Raw genomic sequence first — 12,707 nt, forward strand, 5'->3', positions numbered from 1 at the left:
AGATGCTCAGGAAGTCGTCTTGTCAGCTTGTTTCTAATGATGACTCGTTTTTAGCAACTGCGGGTAGCGCGAGTACCGGGACACACATAGCTGCTACTTCAACTGAATGTACACACCAAAGTAACGAAGAGCCCGATTACAAGCCTTATAAACAAACCCGGCTTTTGAGAGCGCTTAGCCACCCTTTTAGGCAGCTCTGTTATCGCCTGTTACATACTGACTTGTTAAATACACGTGAAAGCCTCGAGTTTATATCAAGTGAAAAAGAAAATAGACACGACTCCCATTGAGACAGACACCCACACATATTTTCAGTAGATTTAATCGTATTTTAAAGATGGTCCCGCACTAATGACGAAATGAAAAAGCCAGCTGCTTTACAAATTTACAATGATTGTTTCCAAAATTCTCCTTGCCGTGATCACACATATTCACTAATCCACCTCGGGAGAATTTAAATGAAATCAAGAAATTTCCCTGAGATACTTAACTACTTCATTCTCATCACCTGACAGCTAAAAATACTTATAAGAAGGTAAAGAGAATTTTGGAATTAGTCAGAGACTGACTGGGAAGTAACACGCTCCAACAATCTACAGAGGTTCGTCTAACCAGAAACGACGCTCACAATAAATAAAAATTCGGTAATGCGTTCGAGACAAACAAACGAAAAAACGAGATAAGCCCCGAAGACTTAAGGTAGCCATCAAAATTCTTTTAACAGTTTTCCACAATTTTTTTACAATTCATCTTCGAATACTTTGATTTAACAATTTAAGTCACTTTTCCTGAGATGATCAGATCATTGACTTCCAGAACCTAGTATTTCAGTTAGTTATGAAGAGAAGTTACAATTCCAACTCGGCTTTTTATGTTCAGACTAACTAGTCTGCCCTAAACCGCCAATTTCTTTTCATCTGTTATTTTCTTGAACAGAATAAGTCTTTGAACAGACTAAAAGAAAAGTAAAGAGCCGAAGAAAGCTTACACCAAAACAATCCATTGACTGACACTCTTATTTCTAGGCTCTTTTTTTCTTCTTTTCCCCGTATGCTGAGGACGGGGACAAGAGAAAACAACCTGGGAACGAGGTAGATCAACGAAGATGCTCGGAAACTCAGAGATGACCAGAAAAATTGTCAGTGTAACTCAACCGGGGCAAACAAATGGCGAGGATCAAGAAAGAGGGTAACGCTGATTTAGCGCCTGTGATGACAATGGCGCGTACTCAACACTATTATCTGTAACCATACTGCATTTCATCATAGCTCGATCTCATTCTCGACACAGGCCGCCCATACATATCTGTATCAGGTTCTACTAGTTCAGCCCCGTAGGCCTCTGCATAACCCGGTGACACAGGCCGACCATACCGGCTACTGGGCCGAGCGACCTGACCTTGCGGGGGACCATAAGACCCCTGGTCAGGATCGTCATCTATTAAATGTCCCCACGTGCCCATGGCTGCTTCCTCTGCTGTTAAATATCCCATGCCGTCATTAGGGTATCCCTGATATTGCGCCATGGCATAGGGACTGACTGGATGTCCCCCGGGATTCAAGTATGCCTCGCCATTATACATCCCGTACTCGCCCGGATCCTCCATCATGTAATCCGGGGTCATGGCGCCTTCACGCGACATGAGCGTGACAGGGTCGTCGTATCCCGGATGACCGTAGAAGAGCTCGGGTCTGTCAAACGGATCACCATCCATGAAAGCGTCTTCACCGTACATCAAGCCTTCACTGTCATCTATCGGCACTCTGTTTTCTATCATCTCTAGCCACTGAGAGTTGTGCCAGCGAAACTTCTCCCCTTGGATCTTCTTCGCCCATTCTTCATCATACTCCTGGAATAAGAAAGAGGACTTGGATTTACCCTATGAAAGTCTATCATTTGCAAGTGTTGGGAACTCCTTCGAGTTGAAAAAATAGTATTTGGGACAAACGTAAAGTTAGTAACTTCATACGTGTATGTGGTAAAGGTCCTTTTAGGCATGCGCAAGGCAGAAAAACTTGGAGACATCTTGCTATCTATAACCCTGCGAGCAGAGTCTCCAATCTTCCTAAAAAATTCTTCGTGACTGATTTTTCTGGGAAGATCGGAGACTCTGCTCGCATGTATGAACTAAAATGCTAAAATGCTAATTCTAAACAGTAAACAACTATAAACATTACCATGATGATATCCAGCGTCTGATCACAAACTTTGCGTATTTCTGTGTTCTTGTCATGCATCAGATCAATAAGATAAGCTGGAGCCTCTGACAAACAACGTTAAGGCTAAATTCTTAAGACTGTGCAACACGTAACTTCTCCTTACAGTGTGAATGTATCGGAAAGAAAACAGGTTATGAGAATTGAGACATTCATTAGTTAGGGGACAGTCACAACATCACCAAAGAAGGGCACGTCTATCAGTAAGAAGAGATGGAACTCACCATTAAAATGCGAGCGACTTTGCTTCTTCCATTGTCAGTGAACTAGTTTAAATTGCCTTTACAATTGCGGAGTTAGTTACCTTGTGAGATAAATTTGCGGTTTTTAACATGCAACTCTTCAGAGAGAAGGAGTGAATTCTAACAAAATGACTCGGAGTGCAGTATTCTTCGTTTTCACTTTAAAATCTCAACGTTTTTTCAAATTTTAACAGAGTGCAAGCTATCCATTTCTTCATATCACACAGTATATATAAAATTGTTCACAGGCATTTGTTAGTGTAAAGGATACGTGTTTGTTTGATAATGACCTCCCTGGTCGCTTTGTGAAATATCATTTGGTAGAAAACATAAACTATTTGTAACACAACCTCGTCATCCTCTTGTTTTGCTGTGAAGATAAAAGGTACGTTATCTACGACATCAGTAAATCAAATCTACTGCAAATAACAGCTGAAAAAGTTTCAAAAGCGAGAATGATGTTCGCAATGTTGGGCACAAAGTGCACGAGTCTCTCATGTTGTAGCATATGTTGGTAAGTCCCATCACATTTACCTTGAATATACGACTTATACGGCTCTAAACCTGCTTACCAAAACTTTCACCCGAACCAGTAAGAATGCGAATGTTATCTCTTCGACCAATCAGTTGAAAAACCGTGAAAAGTAATAGTGACTTTTCCCGTCTTGATACAAAATCTTCCGGGACTCCTCTCGCCCCTTTCTTCTGTTTACTTGCTGCCTGTTAGAGAGTTTCCAACGGAATGTCGTAAAATGAAGACCAAAGTAATCACCCTGGCCAATCACAAAGGATGCATACAATCCATCAGCCAATCAAAACTGGAAGCAAAGGTATGTAGCTGACGCGAAGAGGGGGGAGAAGCGTGCGAGCAAGTGACGATTGGTTTTGGTTTTATTTATGATTGGATGGCAAAGTGGAGCGAGGTTTTTAAGCCAATTGCTTAGCATAGCAATGTAAAACCAAAGGAAATGCGAATTGCTTTTAACATGCAAGTGAAAACTGCTCTACAGAATTAAGTAAGTCATTGTGTATTATTTCTCTCTTTCTAACGCTTAAAGGAATGAAAATGTACACTTGGTGCAAGCTACAGAGTAGCATCAACCCGAATACGTATACCTGATGGTGATTCTTACCATTCAACAGGTCTATAAGCATTTGTATGATTCCTTCTCTGGCAAACACAGTAGCACACTCATCATCTAACGACACCGTACCAATTAAGATCACAACTTCAAGAACAAGGTCATCCTCTGCCACTCCTACAAACAAAACATTTCACAAAACAAACTATTGACAAACAGTTATCAAGTTTTAGAGCCTAAGCGTGGAAACTGACCCAGTCACATTTAAATTACACTTTTGAAGCTCAGTTAAATGAACAGCTTACCCAAGCCAACAAGAAAGACTCGAGAGAGAGACTGTTTTTTTTTTAGTCAACAGTTGTAGAGATGCGTAACTAAAAAAATCAGACCTTTATTACCCAAGCCAAAATAATGATTGAACACTCCACAAACTCTGTGTTAACAAGCGTGTAACCTGTCTTCAACAATATAAGGTTACTGTATTGGCCAGTTTTTGTTTGTGTTTCTCTGACTGACGTAATGGTAAAGCACCCAAACTTATTTTAAGTTTATGAACAACAAATAGCTACTTCTCACCTGGCTGTAACTTAGTTTTAATGTAATTTAACATGTCATAATCTGTTAACAGCTGCTGGAAGTTAACATCTTCTACTGTAAGGTTTCCTAATATTCCAAGTGCTTCTAGTACAAACTCTTCATCTGGTCCGGTCTGCACGGCTTTAGCAAGGTCACCAATGTGTTCCTGTGTAGTTACAGTGGTATAAATTATATGTATATTACAACCACACACCTTATACAAGGAACATCTTGCCAGAGCAAATGAAAATTTACCAAATCATTAGCCTGTGAACGCAGGCGTATTTCTGGCTGTCACTAGTCTCCGCCAGAAATATGAGGCTACCAAATGATACACTGGCCAGGGTTTGTATACATCAATTTTGCATGTGGCCTAAACAAGACCCTGCCAGCAGGCCATTTTATATCCACTTACATTCAAAACTTCTGAGAAGTGTGGACTGCTTCAAGTTACTGGAGGCTTTGTTTAATTCGGTCCTCAAACAAGCCATCGAAGGCCTGATTATCCTCCTTAAAACAGCAGAATTAGGCCATTCTAGCAACCTTCTTTATCTTAAATAGCATAAGCAACCCCGGCTTGAAATTCACTCATAACACCTCTCCCGCTCTTGTCATTCAGGCTAAAAAAATACATGCTCTGTTTTCAGCAAACATTTTGGGAAAAATGACCGCAATCTGAGACAGATTAGAGGAAAAATCCCACTGCATCCAACCTCCTGATTGGTCAAACCTTCCATATTGGCATGAGTATATATTACTCACCACAAACTGAGCCTTGGTAGGTCCATCATGCTGTGAGATATTCCTGATCATCTTCAGTAATAAAGGATCATTAAACTTGAATGCTCTTCTCATCAGAAGCCTCAAGCCAGGCCCTTCACAAATCAGCTGAGCATTTCTTTTGTTAGCTGCCAGGTTTATGCCTAATGCAATCAGCTCCAAGTCAATACGATCTCCTGGACACTCCAGCATCATCCTCATCATCTAAAAACATGCCATAAACATAAGATGTTAACACCTGTTTTACAACCTTTTGCATGAAGTGTTACTTCAAGTTTCTATCAAAACTTCGGAAGTGGCTTGAACCAAGGAGGGATCAATTGTCGTCTTGGGATCAATAACTTTAGAAATAGTTTATGTTCAAACCAATTCCAATAGCAAACTGTGTCAACATTGACCAACAACTGTTTCTGGTTAGTTAAGAAGGATCAGATATAATAGATCATTTTCATAAATGACTGCTATTTAGAAATTCTTTTTTAAGTATTAAAATTAGCCTCACTAACCTCATTTTTAAGGTGATAATTCGAAAGAATTTTTACTCTCAAACGAGATTATTGAGGCTAAATTACATGCGCAGTTGCACACTTGTAAATTGGCAGCCATATATGAAAAGGGTCTATGGACTGAGCAAGGTCCTTCACCGTTGACACAGAAATCACATTTCAAAATTCCTTGACTTCTCCCTGATTTTCCCCTGATAAAAATCAAATTGCCCTGATCAAAGAAATACAAAATGTAAGATCTAGTAGCGGATTGTGGCCTCCCTTTAAAGCTGTCCTTTCCAGCCATGCATTAAGACTGTTAAGTTTTCAACAAAATTTCCCTCTTTATTAAGGAAAAACATCATTAAGTTCACAGTGACTCCAAATGCTTCTCCCAGTCATCAATGGTATAGGCGAATCTTTGTTTACACTTTTTGCCTCATTAACATTTTGCTTATCACTATCTGATGACGCTAATGAAAGAAAAGCTCTGAATATTGAAAGGGCATAACAGTTTCAGTTATCTCTGAAAATTTGAGCCCAATACACAGAGAATAGTTTCGGAGAAATTCTCTTCTAAAAAATCGAAATTTTACAGAGAAATGTATGGCTCATTAACTTTTTCGCCACACAGCAATTTTGCAGTTTTTGATGGCTGATATTTCCTTCAATTTTGCTTGCAAAGGGGTGCAAATTGCACAATTTACTCAAATTAATCAGCTTTTTCAACTTTTGCATTTAGTTCATATAGGGCCACAGCTTCCATGGGTCGAGTTGTATGCTAATGAGGAAAAATGTAAACAATGACGTCAGCAAAGATTCGCCTATTAAATCAGCTGTGTTAAATTATTTCAATTTTCTCTGACCCTTCTTCAAAGTGTCAATGTTGACTTTTCCCCGACCTTGAAGAATTTTTTTCCCTGCAACCCTGTCCTTAAAGCAGAAATGTACTGCCATTAATAAATGATACTAAGTGTGACTGACTGAAATTTTACATAAATACAAACCATGTTTAAGACATTTCTCATGGTAAAAACTTACAATAGGAATACAATCTGTGAAGGTAAACATGGACTTGAATCTGTCATCCATGCTGATGTGGTACAGGATACAAAGTACCACAACACTGTGAATTTCATTGGCTAAATGATAAAATACAAAACACACATATTAGTGTACAACTTTCTCATTTACTAAGGGATGTTACTGCAATGATGATGATGTAGATAACTTACAAACAAGCAGCACAAGTTTTGGTAGTAGTCCAGCTTTAACAGCTTTAGCTCGCAAATCCGTGTCAAAGGAGAGGTTAAGGAGCAGGCGAAGAGCAATGTTCAGTAGATCCTGAAATAGATCAGGGAACAACTTGTGTATTTATAAGGGCCCTCAGTATGTAAAAAATATAAATAATAACAGACACATTCAAACAGTGTGTTGGTACTTCTAGTCAAGTGTAAGAAACAAAATGTGCTAGTAAGAGCTACATGTACACATGTAGAAAAAAGTCACACAGCTAGTCTAAACAAAACATTGATTGTACATGTAGGCGCTATGCATCAATCTATTAGCCATTAAAAATCAGATACTGGGATAGTAGAGTAAAAGAGCTTAAAATAACAACAATGAAATCATTCTAACTTTGCTATGAATTAAATTCCGAAACTGATTGAGATATGTATACATACAGCTAAGAGACTTAAAATGATAAAAAAATTTTGTTTAGTGACCCATGCTCCATGTTTAAATGTGTACATGTACAAGAAGGTAACTAAAAAATCTTGAGTTTATAAAATCAATGTAAAATACCTCATTAGAGTGAGGAATTAAATTGGCCAGCTTCTCCAATATGCCACAGTCAGCCTAGAAGAGAATTTTATTGTAAGTTAGAGAAACATGTGCGAGTTAATAAAATTAAGGACTTCATTTTATATTTGAGTCTATACTGAATATACCAAATAAAAAACAAGTTGTTACAACCAACAAAAAGTTTTTTAAGATAATTTAGAGCTATAGTTGTCCTTGTTATGAAAACTGTAAAACAGAATATTACAGGGCTACTTACATGTATTGTTAACTGAATGGCTTGTTGATTAATCATTAATCAGACATATTTTTTAATGGGAATGGTTATGATTACTTGACCAAGTGGAACGGACCCTCACCATTTCAGTTTTGTTTTCCACAAAGATACTAAGCTTTTTCAGAAAGGAAACAACCAGAATCAGTAGATCTACATTTTCTCTTGGCAATAACTGCACCAACATGTAGACAATCCTCTTGTTTTTCATCTTCATCTCCACCTTGGCATCTTCAGCAAGGTTTAGCAGTAGGTATGACAAAACTAGAAGAATGAAAACAAAAATACATGTAAGTAAAAAACCTGGAGAGTAAATGCTGGATTCATAAATGGAATCAAACAAAGGTGAACATATAATGTCTGCCATTTTACTGTGACTCAAAGTATTGGTATAGACCATAACCCAAGGGAATGAGGAAAACTGCACCAGCTGTCAGTTTAATTACAAGAGAAAGAGAGTGGGAAGCATGTATGGTATGGACTGAAAATACTCTCTGTTATTTTTGCTATCAAGATATTTACTTTACATATCACTATGCTCTGAATTTTATTTGCTATAAGTTAGTGTATAATCTTCAGTTGCCAGGAGAAAACAGTGATGTAGGAGACTGATTTCATAAGCAAAGTAGACAAGACATTCTGCATTCTTGCTTACATGCATTCTACAAACCAGTAAGGATTTCAAGATATTATGGCATTTGCAACTGATCTGTTGATACAAATACGCTGTTCTCTGGTTTGGTATGTTATGTATTATGCTAGGTTTACCTCTTAGCAGTTGCTCTTGTTTTTTCACAAGACCAAGAAATTTCTTGTAGCCCTTTTCATAGTCCTTTCTATTATTACATACGCATGTTAAGGCAAATTATGGTGGTAACAGACTGAATGAGAAAAAAAAAAATTTTTCAGCCATTCAGCCTATTGGTTGGTCAGCATCTGACTAGAAGGAATTGTGATATATCACTAACAGTTGGGATGCAAACTCTGCCTGTAGAACAGACAGTATGCTAGGTGGTTAAACACACAAATCCGTAAAGACTGATGCATTATGATCATGGGAAGTATGACTTAACCAGCCAGCAGGTATGAGATAGTTAGAGTAGATTGAATTTAGTAAACTCTTCTATCTCTTACACTGCCTACAGAGTACCAGTTTGTCTGGGACAGGAAGGAATTGTTACTTATAATTCTCAGTAACTACTGTTGAAATCAATGAACCTAAATGTTTCTCACACTCCAACAGGAATTTAAAGATCTACCAGTAATTCAAAATAACCTAGCTATTTCTTTAAACTGGCAACCAAAAGGCCTGCAATAAAGAAGAAATTTAAAACTGGTAAGATTCTGATCACTGAAAGGATATTGTTTTTCTTCTTCTCTAACTCAGCAGACCATTGCTCATATCTTTTAATCTCATTTTCCATGACTTGCACACACATTGCACCAATCTTGTAATGGATAATGATAGAATGAAACTGTGAGAAACTGGAGAAACAGAAGAATATGTATACAATGTTGGTGGTTAACTCTGTGCTCTTCTTCCAGTCCTCTCGCAACACTCTAGCCATGGCACCCAAAACAGGTTCTGCAAACGAGGGGAGAAGAATTGAAAAAAAAATTACTTCTGAACCAGTTCAAACTGCAGCATTTGCAATTATATTTTTGCCTGATCAGAGGCAATGATGTAGCCAATTCACACAAGTGCTGTAAGTGATAACTGTATAGCACTGACAAGGCCAGAAAACAGAAGAAGATTTGAAAGAGGTATCTACATGTACATATACATTAAGCAAAACTGACACACTTTTAAAGAAAAGTAAATAATTTTTTTGCCAGTAATTTCTGGCTCATATTTGCTTTAATGCTAACAAAAGACACTGTACAACAAGCACAGAGATCTACATGAATGTAGCAAGCAGTTCTGCTACAACTTAAACTTAATTTTATCACTTGTTTGTATCAATTGATATTAAACTATAAATTACCATTTACTGCAAGCTCCTCCAAGTTGTCAGGATTTCTCGACAGCTGTAGGATGAGAGCTGTTCCTCTAATCTTATCAGGAAGTTCCTCATAGAGTAACTCTACATATTCCTCTATGTCGTTAATGTTGGCTTGTTCATCAAGCTAGAGTGAAGGTAATGAAAATAATTAAACAACTGATCTTAAGTCCAATGCACTAACCATGAGACCCTGTCACCTCAGCCCCCTTCATCAATCTTTTCATTGTAATTCAATCCCCTCATATGTCAAAAAATTAACTCCCTAGATAACAATGCTGATTACCAGTTTCCTATTTTCTCATGGAGTGCATATTATTTGGCTTTAGTTGCATATTCTGTTTACTGACCTTTAGTGGATCATTGTCACCCATTCCCATCTCCTTTATTTGGTAAGTGTCAATTCAGAGAATTTTTTTTTTTTTTGACAGAGGTTGCTACTCACAAGGTTATCATGGATAGCTATAAGGCATTAATCCCCAGCTTGTATATTTTTGATCAGGTTAACCTGGAAATTACGCTTGTGATACCAGTCAGAAGCTATTCAGCACAAATATTCTAGAAAATATTAGAGATCATTAAAATTTTACTTTTACTTTGATTTAGAAGCTTCATGAACAAACTGATAAACATGTACCTCAGTGCCTTCAAAGTCAGCAGCTGCATTTTTCAAGCTGTCACCTTTCTCTTTACCTACAGAGAATAAGTAAGAGTACATGTATTTATAGATGTCAGAAGCCTAGTTAAACAAAAAGACATGAATCATGAAGTTACAATCCCAGAAAGGCACATATCCAGTATAAATTCTTTAACACAAGTCAATCACCTGACATATTCAGAATTATCTCTCAATAAAAGCTAAGAATAAGTGAATCACCTTTGGTCTTGCCTGCATCCTTCCTGTTCTGCAGGTAGTATAACAACTGCTCAACTTCAGGAAGTTTTGAGGGATGAATGAGCTTGCATTTTTCAATGACTTCTGTAGCTAACTTTGCTATATTGGTTGTGGAATTCAGACTCTGCAGACGAATTCTGTCAACAAAGTAATTAATTTAAAATTAATTAACTTTAAAAGTTATTCAGCCAATAACTGTAAGACTTCTAATGATGAGTATACCTATGGCTAAGTTATTCTTTTGTTGATATAGACTTAGGCATAAACCAATCAAGTTATATAAGAAACCAAAATGGAATGAATTCATTATTCTAGGAGCAAGGATACCGTGATGCCTACATCACTTACCTCATGTATATTAAGTTCATTACGAGTGCTTTTAATTTCAAATTTCATGATGCTGGGGGATCTTATTCAAGGAGAACTCCTTGATCACAGGGTGCTTCATTAAGGGCCGTGCACTGGGCAATTTGACTGGCTGTGAGGATGATTTTGCCGGCCTGGTTTGACCATGTAGAGGAAAGTATTTCTTATAAATAAGCTCACTTCAAAGAGTTTTGCCCACCTGTGAAACTCAGTTGCCCTCCTACTGAAAATGTTAATGAAACCAATGATCAAGTGAAGGTGCTTTTCCACATGGTAATGGAGTACAAGAGAATTACTGTGCAGGGGCTTCATTATGGGCTGGGCACAGAGCAAATTGATCGGGCATGAAAATGATTTTGCCTTCCTAGTTTGAGTACCTATAGCTAGGGAAAGGTTTTTCTTATAAAGACGTTCAGATCAAGCAGTTTTGGCTGCCTGTGAAAACCAATTGACTCCTTGCTGAAATGTTACTGAAACCCCTGGCTGTGGGAAACAGACAAATATATGAGATAAGTTGTTTCTTGATTGAGACACCTTTGTTTCCAACAAAGATGTTTTGAGTGCTTTTTTCATTGACCAGGTATAGAAGGCATGTTATTAGGAGGGAAAATGTCAAGTGACATCACTACAATGTAACATATCCTGATGTTTTACATAGGTAGTACACATTTTTCGATTATTGTTTTTAATCAAGCTTATTTGTACTATTAAAGGTTTTAAAAAATTGTTCTTCATGGAGTAACATCAGAATATAAAATAAAATTCACAAAAAATGCAACAAATTTGTGTCCAAGAGGTTTTTTGCTCATGATGCATTCATTGTAAACGTACACAATTCTGGTATGCGTAACTAGGAAACGAGTAACGCTACTACCACTGATGGCCGGCGGAAGAAAAATAATTTGCAGTTTTATGAAATTTTTCCATTTTTCTAGTGTTGAAGTGGTCAATATTTTACCACAGCTTCTTGCAGATACCGTTCTTTTCGATGCCTTCGATATACCAGCAAGGAGTAATAGCTTTTAAGCTTGAATTAATATCATTTTAACTTACATTTTCTGACACTCCTTCCGCTCGCCCAACATGGGCTCTCCCATCTCGCCAAGAATAACAGCTTCCAGCTCATAGTTAACAACAATCGCTTTTTCTGTGGGATGGGCATCGATATTTCCACCCTTCACCCTCCTAGACGAAGAAGAAACTTTGTCAGAAATGAACGGAAATAAGCTAAACATGACGAAGCAAAGATATATAGTACAATGAACCAGTCTGATCATCAAGCATCACTTCAATCTTCTGTAGCAATTCACTTATTTCACACAAAATTCCTTACCGTTTTAGATATCTTGCTTCGTCTTGCATTTTAAACTTATGCTCAGGCTAGGAAATGTTCTCCCAGACTTTAAAATAAAGGCTCCTTAACGCTTCGGAGGGCTTGTACATGTAGGTCACCATTTCTTCAGCTGCCATTTTCATAACACTCCACGCGTTGAATGCTGGGAAGTCGAGTAGTTCTTTGAATGGAAAATCATTGGAACGGACTCCTGTATCAGTTCAAGATTACCCACAGTTTTGCTGCATTGTTTGACCTTTTTCGCCCTAGCGCGACCATTTTTCTTCCTGTGCTTTCTTTTGCGTGATTTTTGGCGTACTTAGAAAAAAGAGGGGCAGCTTGAAGTCTACTCAAAAGTGCGCGTTCGTTCAGTGTCAGCAGGGCGCTTATACGTTAGTCAACGCGCGCGTGTTGCTATGTCAACGTTATGACGTGACAATGGATTCAACTGGCACTTAGGAAAAAGTTGAAAACTCGAGGAGCGCAGGGAATAGAAGTTGCTGTTTTAAAGTTTGAGTCAAAAACTAACTTCACAGCTTTGAACAGTTTCTTTTTTGCAACAAATGGAGATTAGGAATGCGATCGTCATGTGCGGAGAACGAAGATCCGCGAACTTGTTGGTAAGTATCTAAAAATGTTTGTAAAAATTTTAAAT

At 37.8% G+C, this 12,707-nt stretch overlaps 1 protein-coding gene across 1 annotated transcript; it reads right to left on the reverse strand.

Moving 5' to 3' along the window:
• Positions 1–304: 304 nt before the first annotated feature.
• On the reverse strand, positions 305–12,231 carry LOC110064107 (kinesin-associated protein 3-like). The gene is made up of 17 exons (XM_020771109.2): positions 12,053–12,231; positions 11,773–11,904; positions 10,336–10,490; positions 10,096–10,151; positions 9,444–9,585; positions 8,822–9,043; positions 8,227–8,304; positions 7,544–7,722; positions 7,188–7,241; positions 6,617–6,725; positions 6,423–6,523; positions 4,879–5,100; positions 4,117–4,282; positions 3,592–3,717; positions 2,730–2,828; positions 2,178–2,263; positions 305–1,849 (listed from the first exon to the last, which is right to left on the reverse strand). The coding sequence occupies exons 1-17, from the start codon at positions 12,079–12,081 to the stop codon at positions 1,238–1,240; spliced, it is 2,568 nt and encodes an 855-aa protein (XP_020626768.1). The 5' UTR covers positions 12,082–12,231; the 3' UTR covers positions 305–1,237.
• Between the last annotated feature and the right edge of the window lie 476 nt (positions 12,232–12,707).

This window comes from Orbicella faveolata, unplaced genomic scaffold (assembly GCF_042242905.1).
Source record: "Orbicella faveolata isolate gen_17 unplaced genomic scaffold, um_ofav_v1 contig_36, whole genome shotgun sequence".
NCBI classification, from domain to species: Eukaryota; Metazoa; Cnidaria; class Anthozoa; order Scleractinia; family Merulinidae; genus Orbicella; species Orbicella faveolata.

Bases quoted from the DNA above. Each gene is read 5' to 3' on its own strand.
- LOC110064107 (XM_020771109.2), bottom strand. From the start codon at position 12,081: ATGCAAGACGAAGCAAGATATCTAAAACG. The intron at 10,491-11,772 runs GTAAGTTAAAAT...CTTTGTTGACAG, and splicing joins CGGAAGGAGTGTCAGAAAAT to AATTCGTCTGCAGAGTCTGA. The intron at 2,264-2,729 runs GTATCCTTTACA...GTTGTTTGTCAG, and splicing joins GGTCATTATCAAACAAACAC to AGGCTCCAGCTTATCTTATT.